The sequence below is a fragment of the Lepidochelys kempii genome, chromosome 9 (assembly GCF_965140265.1).
Source record: "Lepidochelys kempii isolate rLepKem1 chromosome 9, rLepKem1.hap2, whole genome shotgun sequence".
Classification (NCBI taxonomy): domain Eukaryota; kingdom Metazoa; phylum Chordata; order Testudines; family Cheloniidae; genus Lepidochelys; species Lepidochelys kempii.
In genome coordinates, this window is record NC_133264.1 from 34,715,177 (window position 1) to 34,736,973 (window position 21,797).

General features: G+C 40.8%; 1 protein-coding gene across 1 annotated transcript in view; it reads right to left on the bottom strand.

Annotated features, from left to right (window-relative positions):
* COL4A3 (collagen type IV alpha 3 chain) overlaps positions 1-21,797 on the bottom strand; it is a 69,869-nt gene that overhangs the window by 8,690 nt on the left and 39,382 nt on the right. Inside the window, exons 21-33 of the mRNA XM_073358895.1 lie at positions 20,497-20,631; positions 17,525-17,614; positions 14,346-14,485; positions 9,782-9,832; positions 9,004-9,085; positions 8,611-8,796; positions 7,833-7,963; positions 6,285-6,357; positions 5,313-5,384; positions 5,087-5,206; positions 2,473-2,571; positions 1,198-1,410; positions 404-581 (exon numbers count right to left, since the gene is read on the bottom strand). Coding sequence (XP_073214996.1) covers positions 404-581; positions 1,198-1,410; positions 2,473-2,571; positions 5,087-5,206; positions 5,313-5,384; positions 6,285-6,357; positions 7,833-7,963; positions 8,611-8,796; positions 9,004-9,085; positions 9,782-9,832; positions 14,346-14,485; positions 17,525-17,614; positions 20,497-20,631 — 1,570 coding nt within the window. The remainder of the gene's footprint in view (positions 1-403; positions 582-1,197; positions 1,411-2,472; positions 2,572-5,086; positions 5,207-5,312; positions 5,385-6,284; positions 6,358-7,832; positions 7,964-8,610; positions 8,797-9,003; positions 9,086-9,781; positions 9,833-14,345; positions 14,486-17,524; positions 17,615-20,496; positions 20,632-21,797) is intronic.

The window sequence follows — 21,797 nt, forward strand, 5'->3', positions numbered from 1 at the left end:
CTCATTTAGGTTAGATTTAAATTATTCACCATTTGGGACTTTGGTACCACATATCAAACACATATTCAAATGTGATCAAATATCCAGGTGGTCAAATTCAGAGCTTGTATTGGCTAAGACAGGCAGGTTGACTGAAAAAAACAAGATCATATTATAGAACTGTGACTGGAGGTTGGATTTCAGTAAGATCAGTTTGAAATATTTCTACTAGAGCCTCACAAATTCTTCTGTTCACAGAGAGATATTGTTATTGCAAGTCTGGATAATTTGTTAGCTATTGGCATAGTACTTTTTAATACTTTTGCATTTTGAAAGCTTAACTCATCTGTATTTCACATTTTGCTGTTCAAAATAAATGTTATCTGTGTAGGTCGGAAGAGGGCTGAAGTTATTAAACTCATACCTGCTAATATAGGGCTGTAAGGCGCTGCCAGAGATTGGTTCCATGTCTTCTGGCATTGGTGCTGTAGTTGACAGCCAGTATGAATAGTCATTGCGAGAAGCAAAATTGCAAACATCATTGGTGTTACAGAATAAAAATGGCATGGTGGTAAATCGCTGCAGGCAGCTACCAACTGTCCCTGAAAGACATAGGATGGCAGTTTTGTGAAAGCCATGAGAGATATTTAGCATAACAAATGGAACAGCCATGTGATGAGATCCAAACTACACACTAAGAATAAATACAGATAGAGGATGTAAAGAAAAGCCACTTTTCTGTACAGTTGTACCATAAGTAAGGTAATCTGATGATTAAATTAATTACAAAGAGGCTACATTAAAATAGCATGGGGGCTAAGAACAAAATCTGTTGAAAGCAAGGAATTATTTCTTTTGATTAATTGTGCAATGATATCCTTCACCTCGTCCCTGATACTGAATGGCCAAGGGGGGCAAAGGAGATGCGGATGCTGGGAAGGAACTGCTTCTCTAAGCCAGGATTCCTTCCCTGGGTCTCTCTTGATATGGGAGAGCTACTTGCTTCCCCTTTTATGGGACTGGTTGCATGAGCACTATTTAGTCCTTAGTGTACAGTGGAGATTAGTATCTCTGACCAATATTTTCATTTCAGGTAAATTATGAGATATTTACTGCACATTTGCCTTTCCCATCAGTAGTTTAGGCTTATTCCCCTATTCAGTAAGGTGGTCATGGGTTTTACAGTAAATGGTTTTAAATTTCTTTCTAAGATGGTACCAAGGTCTTGGCCATGCGCTTGCCCATTTCCTTGTACAAAGAGAAGAGAATAACCGCTGTAGATCTGAGCTGTCCCAGATGGGCATGACGGAATCTTTGTTGACTGGCTGTGCCGGGTAAAGATGAAGCCTCTTCTTGTTGGACCAGCTATGGAAATACCAGGGGAACCAGGTAGGCCCCGTATTCCTGGAAAGCCAATAAGCCCAGGACATCCTGTAAAAATAACCCCCAAAACATACATATTTTTATCCTATTATTCTTTAAACAGTATGTCTCTGATTGCTTTCTGAAGTGACTGAACCCATCCGAAAACAAAATTTTAAATAGTTCAACTTAAATATTATTATCTGCCTTCCAGTAGTGTCTAGAATCCCCAACAGACAAACAACCCCAGTCCCACAGAGCTTACGCTCTAAAGAGACAAGACAGACAAAAGCTGGGAAGGCAAACAGACGTGAAATGACCTGTGTAAGGTAACACAGCAGGACAGTGGGAGAGTCAGGAATAGAATCTGGAACTCCTCACTCCCACGTGAGTGTCTGATCCACTGAAATATACTGTCTCTCCTATGTCAAGCTATTGTCCTACATATATCTACATGTATCTTTCTACAAAAACTACATTTTTAAATTCTGACCTAGCTTGAGAAATTTGATAATTTCACATACATTATACAAATAGATATTGTAAAAAACAGATACACGTTTTAAATCCTGTTAAATGTAAAAGGTACATAAATAGCTTTTGTGTGGAACAAATAAAACAATATTAGTTATAAAATACAATGCAATTTGATTCTATACAGCATTCTTCCTTCAACCTATATCCCCAAATGCACAATGCTAAGAAACATGATTTACTCTGCAGGAGAGTGGTAAATGTAAAAACATTTTATGGTGAAGGACTTAAAACAAGCAGTTCCAATTTGTTGTTCTATAATTGACTGTTTATATAAAAAGTAAGGCACCTTGGTGGTGGACATGGATTTCTAAATAAACAAACATGGTCAATCACAGAGGGAGAGAGAAGTTAAGCAGCATTATCAAGGGAGGAAAGGTATGTTTTCAAATGAGATCTGAAAAGAGATGATTTTAGTGGGACTAGTCATGTGTTTAAAGTTAAGCATGTGCGTAAGTGCTTTGCTGAATCTGGTCCTGATTGAGGGTGTCATAATGTAATTTGTATCAGAATGGAAGGATCCCCAGAAATTGGAGTCCAACTTATCTGCAGCTTCAGTATGATGGTACACAAATAGCTATGTCTCCTTCACTGTACCTCTTTGTCCTTGAAATCCTCTGTCTCCTTTTGGACCAACTGGTCCAAGTATGCCTGGATTTCCAGAATGGCCTGGTAGACCTTTTACACCTTGAGGTCCTGTGTTGTATATGCAAGAATGTGTGTTAATATAACAGTAATTATTCTCCATACACACAATTACCAATTACAAAAAAACCAAACAAACAAAACCAAAAACAATCAGCCAGACAAACAACACCGGAATGCAGCTTCAAAATAGCAGATACTGTGGCATAATTTTCTGTAGAATCAAATGCTTTAAAGTCAGAATTCTATCATATTACTGTCACCAGATTTCACATCAAATAAATTAGGAAGATGATATAAAAAGAGTGGTTATACTGTAGAAAGTTTTAATTTTCACAATGGATTGTTACAAAACTAAAGCTAATATTAATACTGTCAGGCCTTGATTTACATGCTTTTTTTGCACGGTTTCAGTTACGCACGGTCCATTAATTGTGACCCTTTATTTTTGTACACAGTATGGATTCACTTTTACATGGTGTGGCGCGGTCACCAATTTGCGCAGATCAGTGGTGTAACCAGGATGGGACACTTGAGTGGGCGGGCAATGATGGGGGTGGGAGAGGGGAGGCAGGAGGGATCAGGGTTGCCTCCCCATACCCCTCCAGCCAGCCTTGCGGGGGGCAATGGACACTCTGGCTGGGGCCCCCCTGCCCCCGGCGCACACCTTGGGGGGGACCCTGGTGCCCCACTTCACGCACCTGGCACTCCAGCTGGGGAGTGGGCAAGCCCCTGCGCCCCGACCCCGCTCCCTGGCTGGAGTGCTGGGTGGAGTGGAGTAAGCTGCCTTACCTTGACCCTACTCCCCGGCTGGAGTGCTGGGCAAGAGGAACGGGGAAAGCCTCTGTGCCCCAATCCTCGGCAGGAGCACCAGGCTGGCAGAGTGGGGCAAGCCCCCATGCCCTGACCCCACTCCCTGAGTGCGCGACTGGGGTGTGGGGATCCGGGCCAGAGTGTCCAATGACCCACGAAAGGCCGGCTGGAGGGGGTATGGGGAGGTGACCCTGATCCTTCCTGCCTTCCCTCCCCGCCCCCATCAATGCCTACCTACCCGAAGTCAGGACCTACCCAAGTGTCCTGTCCTGGCTACGCCACTGCTCCACACTCCCTGGCCTCCCAAGACACCCCAGATGAACCATCAGCGTTCTGACTTAAACGACATCATCATCATATCAAGTTCATCCTCAACATCAGTAAAGCTTAGTAGCAAGTTGAAATTTCATTAAAAAATTTTAATAAAACCTGTATTGGATAAATTATGTAGGTCATCTTGTGATCCTGTAACCTAAACCTTTATTTCCCATAGACCCTTGGTATCTTTTTAAGCTATTTCTATTTGCACAGTGTTTTTTCAAGAACGCAACGATAGCGTAAATCGAGGCCTGACTATATACCTTTTTCAGCATTTGCTGTTTTATTGAAATTTTCCAAAAGTACAGTAACAATCCAAAACAGTATGAGTTGCTGCTCTTAGATCCATAAATAATTTAGATTCCAATATAAGATAAATTTTCTTGTAAGAGACAAAAAATGTTCCTTTATTCTATGCCTTTTGTTAACCCTTAGGGAACCAGCTAAGTCTTGGGAAGCTTACACCTTAAGGATTGGCCAGATTTCAGAGGAGCACCATAGCATAAAACAGAAATTGATTTTGGTTGCTAAGAGGTGCTGGTTCAGGATTCTCAGTAGTTCTAACTGGCCTTATGTGCTTCTGCTAGGAACATCCACTTCTCTGGCATGCCTGATCTGCTCCACTTCCCTGCTGGTTCGTCTCACCCCCTCCTTTAGTCTGAAAGCAGTTGGGAAATGGTGTTCAGTATCAGCTGAGGACACTGCCATGGAGGAATCAGCATGATGCTGGCACGGTGTCTCAGTGGCAAGATCAGCTAAGCTAAAATGGGAAGAAAGCATAAGGCTCTCCACTCAGTGGGAGGAAGGTCTCCTCTGGAAGTTCCTGGCTGAGATGGTAAGAATCAGAGGTGGGACATGAGGAGAGAGATAACAAAAAAGGGAACAGGAGTCAAGAGGAAGTGGGATGGTGGCTGAGTTTACTTGGCTCCTGTCTTTCATCTAAGAACCTTTGGGATGAATGTACTCATCCTGATGGGGGCCAGGATTCTTCAAAAAGCAATTTTTGAGCTGACATGAAGCAGACAAAAAAACAAAACAAATGCCCACACATGACAATCATAGACAAAAGTGCCATGAGGTCAACCCCTGAAAGAGATACACATTTTGTTATGTATTATAACGGGTATTTTTTGTCAAGATTAATCACCTTTCCCAAATATCATCTTCATGAATCTCCTCAAAAGGAAATTGTGAGCAGCATGACAAAAATGTTCATGAATTCTTTTTTGCACAGGTCTAAGTTAAGGGAACTGCTTACCCATCCAGTGAACTAGGGGCAAAGTTATGAATAGGAGGTTGTCAATATGACACTAAAATACAATAGAAAAGGAAAGTGATATTAAGAGAGATAAAAGTGTCTATGCAGAAATTCAGGGTGCCAGCCAACCATGAACAAGTCTTATCAAGTAGTCTAGGCAAATGGTAAAACATATACCATGTAATCCTGGTGGCCCTTGAGGTCCTGGATCTCCTGGTAGTCCTGGGCTTCCAGGTGATCCAGCAGGTCCTTGATTTCCTGGGATATATGTAGCTTTCCTAAGTGCTCCAGGCTGACCTAACAGTGGAAATACAACAAAGAGCTGGATGCTTTATATTAACACCCTGCCCCCCAAAACAAAGTTTCAGGTCACTAGAATGAGAAGAACTAGAATAATGGTTACCAGGGTGGCCCTTTGGTCCAATAGGTCCTGCTGCACCCATTAGTCCAGGGGGTCCTCGATTACCCTTTTCTCCTAAAAAGGAAGAATAGACACATGCATGATTGTAGAAGCCAAAAACTGTCAGTGGTTTCAGAGATTCGTTTAAGAATCCTCCGGGTACATGATCTCACAGAGTTAACAAAAAGCTACAGTGACTGTTTACTTGGTAAAAATGGCACTGTAGGGTTCCATGACTACTGATGCTCAATTATTTACATGTAAAATATAGTCAATTTACAATAATACAGATTTTTATTTTTAACAGCTGTGAAATATGGGATGGAATCCTGGTCATTCACCCAGGGCTGTTTTGGCAATAAAATGCGTAATCCTGTATTAAAATAGCATCCAGAATGCCCAATCAGGAACGGGGTCCCATTGTGCTAGGTGCTATGCAAACATAAAAGACAGTCCCTGTCTCAAAGAACTTGGGTTGTGGCCAACTAAAAACATATCCTCATCCCAACCCCCATAACATTTTTATGTAAAATCAGTCAGCTATGGGTTGAATTTATCCCAAAGAATCATTTGGTAAACCTTCCCCCAAATCCTTACGCTGGCCTTGTGCATAATGATGGATCATGGTGGATAGGAATAGGGTACAACTGACTGTGCTGACTAGAAGCCATGGCTGAAAGGTCTCGTAAACCATAGGAGCCACCCTGTTTTGTATTGTGAGTTTATTGATTGAAAAGTTGCATGAAGGGAAGGCAGATGCTTTTTATTGAGTTGGTGTCAGGTTGGTCTAAACCAGAATCTTTGCAATAAAACACAACCCAGAGAGGATGAGTTGTGAGCAAACCTGATCTTCTGGTGAATTTTCCATCCCTGACCCTTCTACAGCCACGTTTTACTAAGAAGGTTCCATGTCTCCAGTTATACAACTGGTACTGTGCTGTCCACAAAAAGTATGTTTAATAAATAGGTGAATACCTGTTACACCTGGAAGTCCTGTAAAGCCAGGTTCACCTCTAGGGCCTGTATTGCCTGGGGTGCCTTCAACTCCCTGCAAGTCAGACAACAAGAATGAAGAAAAATCATAGCAGTATTCAGACACTGCAAGATAGGCTGTCTGGGTTTTTACTTAGAATTCAATAGGTTACTGACTATGCTATTTTTCAGACAAACAGAATGACACAAAACATGTCCATTAATTTCTACAGCTCAACCAAAAATTGAGACAGAATGTCCAAAGGGGAAATATCTGAGCTACTGCAAAATGTGCCTACAAACATACTGTAATCCGATGACGACATCTGACCCTACGTGTTTGCAAGCAGGCTAGAAATATTCTGCCCACTCTTAAGAAAACAAGTAAATAGAAATTCATCCACCAGGAGCTACACTCAGGAATGATAAAACAGCAAAAGCAAGGAAACTACTAAAAATTCATGGTGATGTGTTCGATGCTGTCTAGGCTTATTCCCCACTCTGGCACTTTGAGTGCAGAAGGTGGGGGGCCCACAAGGATTCTAACAATTAATACTGGCCACTCCAGGCTTGTATTAAACTCTCAAGGTTACAGCTTCTCTCTGACTTTGGATGGGTAGATGCTGCCACCACCCAAATGCAAAAAAAACCCCTTTGAACCCAGGAAGGCGCACTTGGGAATTCCTCCCTGTGGGGTACCCTCAAGCCCTTTCACCCACCCTCCGGGGAAGAACTGAGAAAGAAAACAAAGGAAATTAGCTGTTGCTGCCAGCTAATTAAACAACATGTGCACAAACCTCTTAGGACATAAAAAACCCAATCCTGCTCTTAAAAAAGGTAACTTTTATTAAAAACAAAAAGAAAGAAAATACATCTGGAACTTAGGCTATTGCTAGATTTAAAAAGAGTAAATATAATAATTAAGCATCAAGAATGGTTTTCTTGAGGTCCAGCTTAAAGGTTACAAAAAAAACAAAAGCATTTGAGTCTTAGCAAGAGGAGTCCACAAGCCTTACAGAAATAAAAGAGATAAACCTAATCGTGTCTTCCTTGACATTTCCTGGTCTATTTACATATCTGGGGTTTCAAAAGAGTAGTTTCTAGATATGATTTAATGATTTTTCATACCTGCTGCAAGCTTCTTACAGCATTGCTGCTCTGTGTCTCTTCTCCATGAGGACAACAACAGATAGACAAAGGGAAAGTTTTTTCCCCAATTTTAAGAAGTTCTAGCCCCCCCATTGGTTCTTTTGGTCAGGTGCCCACTCCCTTCCTTTTACCTATGGGCTTGTTTAACCCTTTACAAGTAAAGCAAGTAGAGAATAGCTACTAACAGGGATTTCATCGCTAACTGGCTGGCTGGGTGTCCATAAAAGGGAGCTACCTCCCCCCCCCCTTCATTTATCACAGATGCCCTCTGAAGCTTATGCACAACAAGTACTCACCTTAATTTCTTTCTTACATCACAACTTTTTTTGCCTGGGTGTAATTTTCACCAAAACTGTGAAATTAAAAAGCGAGTAAGAAAGAAGGAGTATTCATTTCACTTACTGTTGAACCTTGAGGACCAATACTGCCTACCAGTCCTGGTGGTCCTGGTATGACATCTATACCTCTAACACCTTTGTTTCCTTTTATGCTGTACACAGGGGTTCCAGAAGATCCTGGACTACCAGGAATACCTACATTTTAAAAAAAAGTTGAATCAGTAAAGGCAATCAGTAGGCATATTTCATGGCAGCATTATTTACAGCACAGCTCTGCCATGAAAAATGACTCTGCAGAAGTGGCATCATGGGGCTCCATGTTCATTGTCCCTCAATGATTCCAGAGCAAGAAGCATAAACGTGTATTTTTTCCAACTGCGAGCCCTGCACACACAACCTGAAATCTGGGTTGAGAGCTGGGTTATTTCCATCCTACACCCAGCACCAGTTACCAAGGCTGTTCAGACCAAATTAGACTTTACGTGACACCAGTGCTACCTCATTGCCCTTAAGTAGGCTCTTGGTAATACCTGTGCAAAACCACTGGCCCAGGGCTGGCACGGAATCCAAGGGTTTTATGTAGGGGTAGGGGGAAGGATTGGGATTTTAGCAGAAGATGTGGTTCATGGATTGAGATCCATTATGTTATTTTAGTTTTATGTTTCATTGTGTAGACATACGTTGTTTTTTGCAATGGTAAAGATACACCAACTGATAAAGCAACTGTCTGCTTAATCATAAAGTGCATAAGCCCCTGTCATCTGTGATTCTAGATTTGCCAAACCATCTCCACTAGATACTAAAACTTCTTTTCCCATCAATAGGAAATAAGAGCAACACACCCAGTCTTCCATTCACTCCGGCAAGACCTCTATTTCCTTTCTGGCCGGGAATTGTTATGCCTGGTGCACCTGGGAATCCTGGCTTTCCATTCAATCCAGGAGGTCCCATTGGTCCTGGATCCCCCATTAGACCTTTAATACCTTCTGGTCCTGGACAACCAGGAATCCCCTTGTCACCTTTGATTCCTGTGAAACATAAAAAGTTGCTTAATAAGTTCTGAGATAATTTTCAATGGGGCAGCCATTACTTTCAGAATCCCGGCAACCAAGAATGCACACATTTATTATACATTGAAAATGGGACTGTTGTCAGAGTAGGTGCCAAGTGCCTGTTTGCCTTACACCAACAAGTTGTCTCCTGTAACAATGTAGCTCAGGGCAGGCAGCACTCACTGTGGGATGGGTAACATGCTGCTGTTCTTCTGAGACTGCACTGGAGAGCTTGGCTGTGCGAAGGAGTTATTTTGACAAAGGACTGGAAAGAGTTGAGGAAGAAAAAACAACATAGGATTGTTGGTTGCCATGATAAAAAATGCTATAGTTTTTCAGGTGGAACTGGTAAATCCTTTTAAACCAAGCCACAGCTAAAAATATCAGGATCCAGAACTGACTTATTTTGTTCATAGTGCTGTTCTTGAACTCCTTGCTTTACACGTGAAGGGAAATCTTTTCATTACTGAGATTGGGAACTGCTCTTGTCCGTCTCAGGAAATCATTTCCCCCTCTTGCAACTCCAAGCATGGAGGTACAAGAAGAGAGAGCTGAATAAAAGTGAAAGGGAATTTACATGAAAAGAAATGGATGTGGCTTTCTTTTATCCTGGCAGACAATGGCTAGTGCACAGTAGCAACAGCTTCCTGTATTAGAACATATCCTGATAATCAAATTGCTGTAGAAAACAAACTAGAGAATCTTGTGCTTGACTACACCTTTATAAAAGCAGGAAATATGTCCTTGATTTCTCTGTATCATATAGACTTAACTGTACAAGTAAGACATCTTGAAACCTAACAAATAGGGCCGGATCACTGGTTTTAACTACAGAATCACTCTCCCTCTTTTTTAAGAGCCTAAGTGACAATTTAAGCATCCAAGTGCAGAATTTGGCTTAAGGCAAAAAAATCCCCAAACCTGTTTAAAAACCAAACTCATGGTAGCTGAAAATACTCACCTTTAGGACCAGAAATACCTTGTGGACCTGGAATCTGCCACCCGGGTTCACCTGCAAAATAATATTTCATGTGCGACTCAACAGCCCTTAAGCACTGGTGGAAGATACATGTTATATTTGTCTAACATTCCATACATTTGTTCAACATATACTGGATCAAACATCACATTTTAATTATCTGAAAAATCTTTATTAGTTTGGATTTGTGCTATGCTGCTACTCGGAAATATGAATGAGGTACCATCCTTTTTAATCTGGGAGGCACATTTTACAGTCATATTTGAGGCGTATCTTACCAATGCTAAAGCCTATTTTCACACACACATACACACAACCAAATTGAAGAAAAAACCAGGAAAAACACTGCATTTGTTTTAAATCAACTAAGAAAAATGCAAAAAGAAACTTAAGTATGTGAAAAGTGAAAATAATATGACAGTCGTTATTAAGAACTTGATATGAAGAAAAAATACTGAATATCTGTTTTTATACTAACACAAAAAAGCAGCTTGAGGCTAAAAACGTGAAAACACTTTTCTTCTGTAAATGAGGAAGAACTGTAACTTTCTGTGGCTGCTGGGCGAAAAGAGGAAGAGCATCTAACTGAAGGATTTGAGAGTTAAAGGGCTGGATCCTGCAAAGATGTAAGCAGGTGAGTAACTTTATTCATATGAGTAAACCCAAGGCTGGCTTCTAAGTTCTTATTCCATCTAGCAGTTGAGGCTGTTGCTTCACCATAAAGGGGTAATATCTCTAACTCTTAGAGCATTTTTGAGGCCACCTCAGATATTATCAGCAATACCCTTACCTTTGTAGACGTGGACATTAAAATGGACTATATAATGATCATTATAAACCAGAAATGTCATGCAGGAGCCATGTGTATATACTGTATTTTGATGTCCTATGCAAAATTCATACAGAAAGTTTGTGAAGTGTGAAAGAAACCTTTTAGTTACCAACATAATTTTTGTACTTCAGGGGATTCCTCTTTTAGCCCACAGGATTGACAAGAATTGTGAACACGAAAGGAAATGAGTTTAAAATAACATGAAAATATTATACTGCAGTACCTCGTTCTCCCTTTTCCCCTGGGGAGCCAGGAAGACCATCCTGTCCTTGATTCCCCCTTTCTCCAACAGCTCCGTTGGCTCCAGGGGCTCCTATTGCACCTGAGAATTATAAACTGTCATTTTCATTTTTACTTATCTGTTTGAAATGCAAAATGACAAGGAAATGATGCTCATTTACTAGAGTGTTATTAACAGTGGTGCATTAAAAACCCCCACAACTGTACTAGTGTATAAATGGTGGTAAAGTGCAGTATCCTGCTCCCACAGAACTCACTGGCAAAACTCCCGTGAATTTCAATGGATTCAGAATTAGACCCACATTATGCTTACAGGCTACTTTCCTGTGTCTTTCAGAGAAATTGTAAGACCCAGTCTGTCAATGGGATCACAATAACGGACCCCATCTGGGCCTCAGGGTCTCAATGCCTAGATCCTCTGGCGGGTTTGAGACTTACTGAGTGAGAATGAGAGTCTGACCTCTCTTATACTAGTATAAATGTAAAGTAATTTCATGGAAGTCAACAGCACTACTCCCGATTTACCTTGGAGTAAATGAGACGGGAATCTGGACATGGCAATACTCAATACTAATTTTGTTGATAATGGCTATTTCCCCCATTGTTTTCATTTCAATAAAATGTATAGTAGATACGTATACATCTCCCTATATGTATATTTTAAAGTGTTCTGATCTTTGTTACTCTAGCAATGGACTGTCACCCTCTGTCTTTTTCACTCTCTTCTCTGACTGCTTTTTTTCTACTTCTGGCTAGGTCTTTGTTTTTTCATCCACTGTGGATATCTCAATGATCTTTCAGGAGGCAGAGCAGGCCTTTCTCACCACTTGTGAGGCTATTACATCTCCCTGCAATCTTTAGTGTCCCGATTTTTAAAAACCCCCTTCTCTGGGTTTAAAATTGTACTAAAACTTTATAACTGTACCTATAGCTTTATGATGGAAATGTTAAAGAACTTCAGAACCCAATTTCAAAAATATATAAAGTAATTTGCAAAAAACTCAGAAGAAACTGACAAAAACAACAAGGAGTCCGGTGGAAGCTTAAAGACTAACAGATTTATTTGGGCATAAGCTTTCGTGGGTAAAAACCCACTTCTTCGGATACATGGAGTGAAAATTACAGATACAGGCATAAATATATGTTGGCACGTGAAGAGAAGGGAGTTACCTTACAAGTGTCAATACTACCTCCTCATCCATTATTGGGAGTGGACCACATCCACCCTGACTGAATTGGCCTTCAGCATTGGTCCTCCACTTGTAGTTGAAGAAGTGGGTTTTTACCCACGAAAGCTTATGCCCAAATAAATCTGTTAGTCTTTAAGGTGCCACTGGACTCCTCATTGTTTTTGTGGATACAGACTAACATGGCTACCCCTCTGATAGAAGAAATTGAAAATCTCAGCTATCTCATGTCAACAGAGGAAACAACCAAGAATGCAGAGAGCTGGGAAAGAAATGAGAGAGAGGATAAAAATCCAACCTGGAGGGCCTTCAGTGCCTCTTGGTCCTGCCACCCCCTTGCACCCTTTAGAGCCAGTATCTCCAGCACATTCAGATGGCCCTGTAAATGGGGGGGAGAGTTTGGAAGAAAAAGAAGAAAAAGCTGCATCACCCTGAATTCAGATCTATACTGGATCCAGAGTTAATGGCTTGCTAGATCTACTATGATTTTACTTGGACCAGATTCTCAGCTGATGTAAACTAGCACAGCTCCCTTAATTTCAATGGTGCTTTGCCAACTCCCATTAGTTGAGGAGCTGGCCTAGTTATTTCTGTTGGAGGATTTGGAGATTCCCTTTTGCTAAAAGCATGTAAAATCTCACCATTTTCCAAAACCAAAGCTCACCTGGAGCTCCTGGTTTTCCACAATCCCCCCTGTTTCCAGCTAGTCCGGGTTCTCCTACAAGTCCTGGTTGACCTGGTGATCCTCTTACCCCTTTTCTTCCCATTTCTCCCGGGGGACCTGGATCACCCTAAGAAGCAGCAGCCAAATACATTTTGGATAAGATTTTAATTAAGTTAAAATGCATATTGAATTAGTAGCCTTCTAAAAAAATCACATGTATTAATGCTGATGTGAATATAATCATGGCTATTTGTTGTGAGATAATCTGCAGACAGAAAATATCAAAGTAGGCATATGACATGTTGCTTCTAAAATTTTATAATGCACCACTGATGGTTTCAAAGAGAGATCTTAGTTTCTGAAACACATGTCCAATGTATTTTAAATATCTCACAAAGCAGTTCCCTGAATCTCTGGCCTCTATTTTCTCCACACACTCAGTATCACCAACACCACATAAACCAGCTAGTGTAAAAGCCAATAAAGTGTAACAGCTCCTGAATATAAAATGGTCACCCTCTGGGGGCCTGGGAATTAATTTCTCCATAATATATAGTTGTACACAAATGTCTAGATGAAGTTTTTTTTTTTAAATTTCCACCTTCCTATGAATTATCTGGTTTAGGCCACTGTCAAAAACAAAAAGAAAAGGAGGACTTGTGGCACCTTAGAGACTAACAAATTTATTGAGCATAAGCTTTTGTGAGCTACAGCTCACTTCATCGGATGCTTATGCTCAAATAAATTTGTTAGTCTCTAAGGTGCCACAAGTCCTCCTTTTCTTTTTGCGAATACAGACCAACACGGCTGCAACTCTGAAACCTGTCAAAAACAAGGCTCTGAAGTAGATGGATAATTGGTCCGACCCAATATAATTAGTATGTTCCTACATATAGGTCCAAGATAATAAGCAATGGTTCCTAGATAGAACAGGCATGGGCATGGTATAAAAATCAAGACACATAGATTGGATGGAATGCCTAAGGTGTAATACAACATACAAGCTGATCCACACATTTCAAATTATCTATGCAGCAAGTAAATAGATTACAATTAATTTGTATTTGAAAACGTGGGTTTTAGCTGCTCATGGACCTAAATATGTGACACTGAATTACAGTCACATGGCCTAACTTTTCTAGAGAAAATTGAACTGTTTTAAAAAGTAACAACTCATGTTTCATCTTGACATTACTACTCCGTCAAAAACTGATAGCACAACTTTAAAATTGTCTTATTTTCTTTAAATGGGATAAATGGATTTCCGAACCACTTGATAATCGTCAGCAAATATTTGTCAGCACCAGTTCTTATTCTCAAAAGGATCAGTCTTCATAAATAAAAATATGAAAATTATTCCAAGAGGTTCCATCTTTTCAAATATGAAACTCCTGGACACAGGGGAACAAAAAACCAACTCATTGATTTCTCCTAAAATGTTGACAGGATAGGATTTCAATATTTCTCATCAACAGCAGATTATTTCCCTACAGTGCTGAATGGGTTAGCTTGCACCATAAAATTTTTCTGCCCTTGCTTATACTTCACATTATTTCATCCGCATTCAAAAGGTGCTGCCTATTGTGTCATTACCATAGCTTATCCATTGTCTTCTTGCTGTACCTTTGGTCCTGGTTTTCCTGGAGGCCCAGATGCTGAACTAGCTGGTTCTCCTTTATCACCTGAAAAACCAAGAAGGCCTGGAGGGCCTTGTGCACCAGATGGTCCTGGTAAACCTCGAGATCCTCTCTCCCCTTTAGAACCTGGAGTGATGCAAATATAGGTATCACTCTCAAAAGCATCACCATAACATATCATACTAGATATTTCCTATGCTTTATGGCCTATTAAAGTAAAACAGATAACTGACAGTACAATTTATTTTCTTACATACATATTAAAAGAAATGGTTGCAATTAAAAGTAGTAAGGGAAAACAGCAGAGTTGAGATAGTATAGATTATGAGTTACAGAAGGTACATTGTACTTATTAGCTGCTATCACAAGTAATCTTAACAAGTTCTGTCTTTGTTTAACTTCAGCAAATCAAGACATTTTCCTAATATTTTAATAATAGTTTTGGGAAAATATCCCTGAAATAACTCTTGGATCAATTTTCCAGCATCAGACCTGAAGTCTTTGGGATAATCCCAGAAGAGTTTTCCTATATCATGGCATCCCTCCAGCAATTTCCTGTGAATTTTGTGTCAATCATGTTTTGCAAGATTGGTGTGATGCCCTATACTTTTTTAATGGGTTTGAATTCTGTGGGTGCTAGTTTGTGCCCACTATTAATTGGAGTTGCAGAAATTATAGCAGTTAGACACAACATTAACAACAAGGACAATCAGATAGTCAAATTGCTAAATTGTATTATTTATACCTCCAGTTAATTGCAGGCACACAATTTGAGGCTAAAATGAGGTCTGCTTAAAAAAAATAGTGCATAGAGTAATAAATTTAGCCCAAAGTGTAAAACAAAATTTCTTCTGTAATCTTATATAAATTGGCATAATATCATATATTGTGTCAGTTGACAAAAATACAAAATGATATGAAGAGACCATAAGGACAAGAACAATTAAATTTGAACTTTCAGCCTCACCTTTTGGAGTACAGTAACTTCTCACTTAAAGTCGTCCCGGTTAACATTGTTTTGTTGTTATATTGCTGATCAGAGAACATGCTCGTTTAAAGTTGTGCAATACTCCCTTATAACGTTGTTTGGCAGCCACCTGCTTTGTCCACTGTTTGCGTAAAGAGCAGCCCGTTGCAGCTGGCTGGTGCGGGCTTGGAACCAGGGTGGACTGGCAGCCCCCCTATCAGCTCCCTGCTCCCCTAAGTTCCCTGTGCAGCAGCCACCCAGCAGGCTATCAATTGCTGGGCAATTCAGCTGTCCCTCCCCCGACTGCCATATGCTGCTCTTGCCCTCTGCCTTGGAGTTGCTCCCAATAGCCTCTTGCTTGCTGTGCGCGGGGGTCAGGCGGTCAGGAAGAGGGGTGCTAATATCAGGGTATTCCCCCCCCTGCTCTTGCCCCCCACTCCTTTACCCCATCTCCACAGAGCGGAGGTGGGGTGGGGGACACGACAGGACTCAGGGAGCTTGCGGGCAGCAGCTGCTGTCTCAACTTGCTGATTTACTTTAAAAGGTAGTGTACTTAGAATGGGGTCAGCGTACTTAAAGGGGCAATGCTCTTCTCTCTCTCACACACACGGTGTGTGTCTGTCTCTCTGCCATGCTGTCTCCCCTCCCTCCATTCGTGCTGCCTTGCAGAGTGTGAGGCTACATTAACAACGTGTTACCCTTGAGGGCTGAGCCAAGTGCTAGTTCATCATTTAGCAGTAAGGCATTCCCTGGGCAATATCCCACCCTCTGAGTTCACCACCTCAACCAACCTTCACAATCATCATTGCTGTGTACAGTATATAATTGTTTGTTTAAACTTATACTGTGTGTGTGTATATATACACTCACTCTCTCTCTCTTTCTCTCTCATATATATATATATAAATGAGATCTATATATATATGAGAGAGAAAGAGAGAGAGAGTGAGTGTATTTTGTCTGGCGAAAAAAAATTTCCCTGGAACCTAACCCCCCCTATTTACATGAATTCTTATGGAGAAATTGGATTCGTTTAACATCGTTTCGCTTAAAGTAGCATTTTTCAGGAACATAACTACAATGTTAAGCGAGGAGTTACTGTATCCTGATTTCTGAGAGCTTATTTCTCAACTTGACCATTGCATTTTGCATTACATTAATTAATTGTAAATTATGTATATTTGTGTGTGTGTGCGTGTGTGGCGGGGGGGGCTCCCAAAACCCTTCTGGGTTCTTGAGCATGAGTTCTTTAGCCAGCCTCTTCCTCTTCCACAGCAGCCCAAACACCAGCACTCTGCAGCTAAATCCGAGCTGCTCCTCATCAGTGCTCAGAGTGGACTCTCAAGCTTCTCTCTCCCACTTTATAGGTCTCTAAACACACTTGAGAGAATGATTTGTGCTTTCACTCCAAGCAGGAGTTCCCTCAGAGAGACCCATGAACACGTGGCTGGCATGTGACTATGATAAAATATGATATGTCAAGGTAAGACTAGCAGTAGTACTGCTACATATCAGCCCAATTCTAACTGCGTTCTCCAGAAACACTGTACAGGTCCTGTATGGCACTTCTAGTCTCCACCCACGCAGAGACATCATGCTTTCCTTCTCATCTCAGAAAAGTCAATTGGGGAAAAAAAGGAATAGCAGGAGCCTCATCTGAGCCAGATTGTATTTCTGTTGCTATAACAATATCTAATAGAATCTTGGCACATCTTTCACAACTGACGAAAATAGTAAATGAACGCACAAAAAGAAATTTGCAAAATAACATTATTTAGCTGGATTTGAATCTTGTTTGCAAGTTGATCAATCTCATTTTACTACGTTTACATGGTATCCCAAAATATTAATAGTATCTTCAATCCCCATAAGGAAGTTAACCACAGTTGTATAAGAGCAGGTTTTAGTTACTGTTTTAGTTAAAACAGCTAAGTTAAGTTAAAATACTATTCAGTAAATTTATTACAAGATTGCATGCTGAGTACATATGTAGCACTAACTTTAGTATAATCATGTTCGATATTTACAGATATAGAGCTCAATCCTTGCTGATTCGACTAGTCCCAATAAGGTTGATAGGTACTTCAGGGGGTAAAGATTACTTGTCTGAATAGGTACTGCAGGATTGTGCCCACAGTAAGTGTACAGCTATTTCTATTTAGTATATGAATTTGTAACAAGATTTTATAAAGAATCACCTGGCATTCCCATATCACCTCTGTCTCCTGGAGGTCCTGGTAATCCTTGTCTTCCAGGAAATCCTGGCAGACCTACAACTCCTTTGGGACCTGTAAGATGACAAAGTATCAACATTGTCTCAACATGTGTGCCTCAGATTTAGGCTGCTTAGTACACTTATCATGAGCACAAAGTATCCATTCCCATGCTCATTGCCATGGCATCTCAGAAGTGTTTAAATCAATTGGTAGTCTAAATATAATTTCTTCCTCTGCCCAGCACAGTTACAGATTTTTCATTACTTTTATTATTTTTGGAAGCCCTGGCAAAGAAATGGGCCTTGTATTTCAGCCTGGAGACTGTCAGATTTGCAGCAATTCTTAGTTCCTGTGGCTGGCAGTTCCACAGCTGTGATATCCCAAGTCTAGACCATTGGGGACTTCATAGATATAGATTAAGATTTTGTTTTGCTTTGGATTTTTCTTCCCTTGTAGGTCTGAGACTGGTGAACTTCTGAGCACATTGCAAGGACCTACACTGTCTATCCACCAAGTGCTTTGTAATAGGATTAGAGAGGATTTGAGGTTTTTTTGTGTGGTTTGTGGAGTTTCTTCCTGACCTTTTCTTGTGTCAGTGTGGATACATTTCAGTTTGGTGACTTTTTAATTTAATATCATTTAGAATTGCCACCTATATGCCTAATTTCTCTGATAGACAAGATGCATACATAGGCTGGTTCCGCTGCATATACAGATAAGTGAGGTTTGGTTCTGCTCTACATGAGACATTAAAATAGGGACAGAGCTGGAGCACCAGCACTCTTTCTTGCTAGTTATTGCTTTTTCCTGTTACTGGTACTGGCCTCTTCCTGTTGCCTACTTGGTCTGTCAATAATGATATCTAACATGGACTGTTTCTCTCCTGGTGTGGGCTATTTGTGTGAGCACAAGCCCAGATATATTTTTACTTACTTAATCAAGTTTTATATGATGATTTCTAAGAAGAAATAATCTCAAAGACACAGCTAAAAAGAACACATGGTGATGCAGCATGGCATCAAAGTTTTATCCGCATGAGCCTGAAAAGACTGTGCTACTCATACGTAGCACACCCACAACTGAGTTAATAACTACGTCATCTCAATCCAGGCTCAATAAACCCTTTTCAGTACACCATCCCACATCATCATGTATCGGGAGAGAAGAATTGTAATTAAAATAAGAAACTTCTAAAGTATCTAAAATAGCTTTTCTATCAATCTTAATGCCACAATACTTTTAGCAGTTTCAATTACCATTGAAGTTACAATTGCTTTATGCCACTGGGAAACCAGTGGATTCCGAACTTCTCTTCAATAGTACAAAGCACCCATTTCTAGTGCTGCTGGCTTATGAGATATTTGGATCTTAGACTTGTCATTGGTTCAGGACTTAATATTGCTTGTCCTGTATAACAAACCCATGTAATTTGGTGGAATTCCACATCTGGGAAGAAAGAAGGAAACATTTGGGGAGCAGATTTTTTTTTTTTAAATTAGCAGCTTTTTGAAGCTGCTCATAGTTTCGGAAAGCTTGAAATAATCACAGTCGAGGTAGATTAACAGAGAGAGTTTAGGTTAAGTAATCATATTATTATTATTATTATTATTTATTTTATAATAACCTTAAAACTTTGGTTTTCCACTCCTCTGTGTGGTTACCACCATCTCTACAGTCTATGTGGTACTGTGAACATGCTGCTTTTAATTTTCATAGCAGATACTGCATACCTGGCAGACCTGATACTCCTGATGTCCCATCAAGCCCTGCTGATCCTTGTATACCTTTATCTCCTCTTTCTCCTTTCAGACCTGTTCTTCCTGGAAATCCTATAGCAGCAATTGTATGGAATAGCATTAAAACCAGTAGCTCATAATAGCATTAAATCATCTCTTAAAAGCAATGGAAAAAGAAAAATGGAGCCTGAAGTGATTAATTTGGAGTTATCCTCTTACAAGCAAACACATTACAAAATACAAGGGCTTTCTATTAAAGTTTCTGGTATTTCTCATATAGAATTAAAAAAGAAAGTATCTGAACATCTATAACACCACAAGCCTGATTATAAAGGTTAAGTGTATGCAACTTGCGTGCAGATATGTGCATGGTGCCTCACCTATGAGAGCAAATACCAGTGTACATCTGCAAATCAGGTATTTGTGAGCACATTCAATCTGTTCGCTCACAAATATCCAATTGGTAGGCACACGTAAGTCTGCAAATGCATCCATACCAAAAGTTCATGACTAAACTTCATACATTATTGACATGACAGCATATCACACCTGATGTGACATCACACTGATATTACTTTTTAGGAATATAGATTGTAATAAGTAATTAAAAAGAGAAAATGAATATTTTTAATATGTGCTGTAAAAAAATAACCCATAAGCCTCCCTCTGCTGTTCAGCAATCAGATGTTTAAAAATGGTACAGAATAATCTGGGCATTCCGGTCAGCTTCTTTCATGAGTAAGAGCAGGGGTTCTCAAACTTCAGTGAACCATAATCCCCTTCTGACAATCAAAATTACTACACAACCCTGCGGGGGAGGAGGGGGGGGAATCAAAGCCTGAGCCCGCCAGAGCCCTTCTGCCCTGGGTGGTGGGGCCAAAGCCAAAGCCTGAGCTCCACTGTCTTGGGCGGGGGGTGGGGTGGGGGTGGGGGGAGGGTGGCCAAAGCCCGAGCCCCACTGCCCTGGATGGGGAAGCCAAAGTTCAAGGGCTTCAGCCTCAGGCAGGGAGCCTGTAACGTGAACCCAACCACACAGGTCTGAAGCCCTCTGGCTCCAACTTTGGCCCTGGGCGCTGGGGCTTGGGCTTTGGCCCTGGGCCCCAGAAAATTTAAGTCAGTCCTGGTGACCCACAAGCTGTGGGTGGCCAGGCTGTTTGAATTGTAATTTGGATTATTTGTCTCTAACTGTTTTCAAATTAAATAGAAAAAAAGATGTACCTGTTGATCCTGGTTCTCCTTTATCCCCAGTATTCCCTGTGGTCTCTGATGGTCCAGGAAATCCTTTATCACCTAGTTCACCTTTTGCTCCTAAAAACCCCTTTCTTCCCTTCAATCCTGGAAGGCCAGGAGAACCTGCAAAGCAATATAAATGAAATATGCGGAGGAAACATGACTAGCAGATAGTAAATGGAAAAGGAACAAAAATATACTACTATTTTCAAGGACGACTGTATGTGACTATGCTAAAGCAGCAGAAGAACCAGCTTCTTAAAAGCAGCAGTCTTCAACAAGACTTCTTTTTTCACCCTCAGCTGAGAGGACAAAGGCAACTTGGTTTCTTCCATTCCCACTATTACAAGGAAATAGCAGGACGCCAGAGGCCTGATCATTCCATCATCTGCACATGTGAAATTCCCACTGGCTTTAATTGGAGTTGCCTGTGTGCAAGTGCTTCGCTAACTAAATGATGTTATTTATATAATCATTTAAGCAAAGAATGGATTCATGGTGAACTGTTTAATGAGACTGCTGAGGTGAAATTAGCATGCCCACACCAGAAATAATCCACACATTGTGTAAATTAAAAAACTCTCATATGAAGAGAGATTGAAAAGATTGGGATTGTTTATTTTAGGAAGGAGACGAATAAAAGGGACTTGATAACAGTATTTTAAAAAGTGGATGGTCTAGAGAAGGTAGGTGAGGAACTTCTGTTCTCCTCATCTAGTAACACAAAAACAAGAGGACATTCAATGAAATTGAAAGGTTTCAAATTCAAAATTGATAGAAGGAAATACTTTTTCACCCAATTTATAAGTGGACTGTGGAACTCATTAAGGCCAAGAATTGAGCAAGATTCAAAGATTGGACATTTATCTACATAAGAAGGCATAGGTGCCGACTCCATGGGTGCTCCAACCCTGGAGCACCCATGAAAAAAAAATTCTTGGGTGCTTAGCACCCACCAGCAGCCAGCTCCTCCCCCTCGAGTGCCTCCCACCCAGCGGCACCCTGCCAGTCAACTCCTCCCCTTCCAGCTGTTCCACAGCATACAGGAGGTGCTGGGGGCAGAGGGAGGAGCTGGGAGAGGGCACGCTCGGGGGAGGGGGTGGAACTGGGCGGGAAGAGGTGGAGTGGGGGCAGAGCGGGGGTGGGGCCTGGGACAGAGTGGGAGTTGAGCACCTGTAGTGCAAGGAGGAAGCCAGCACCTGTGTAACAAGGATATTCAGAGTTATAATAGTTAATGCTAAGAAAAAGCATTCTGGAAGGGATAAAAATATCACATTTCAAGTTTTAAG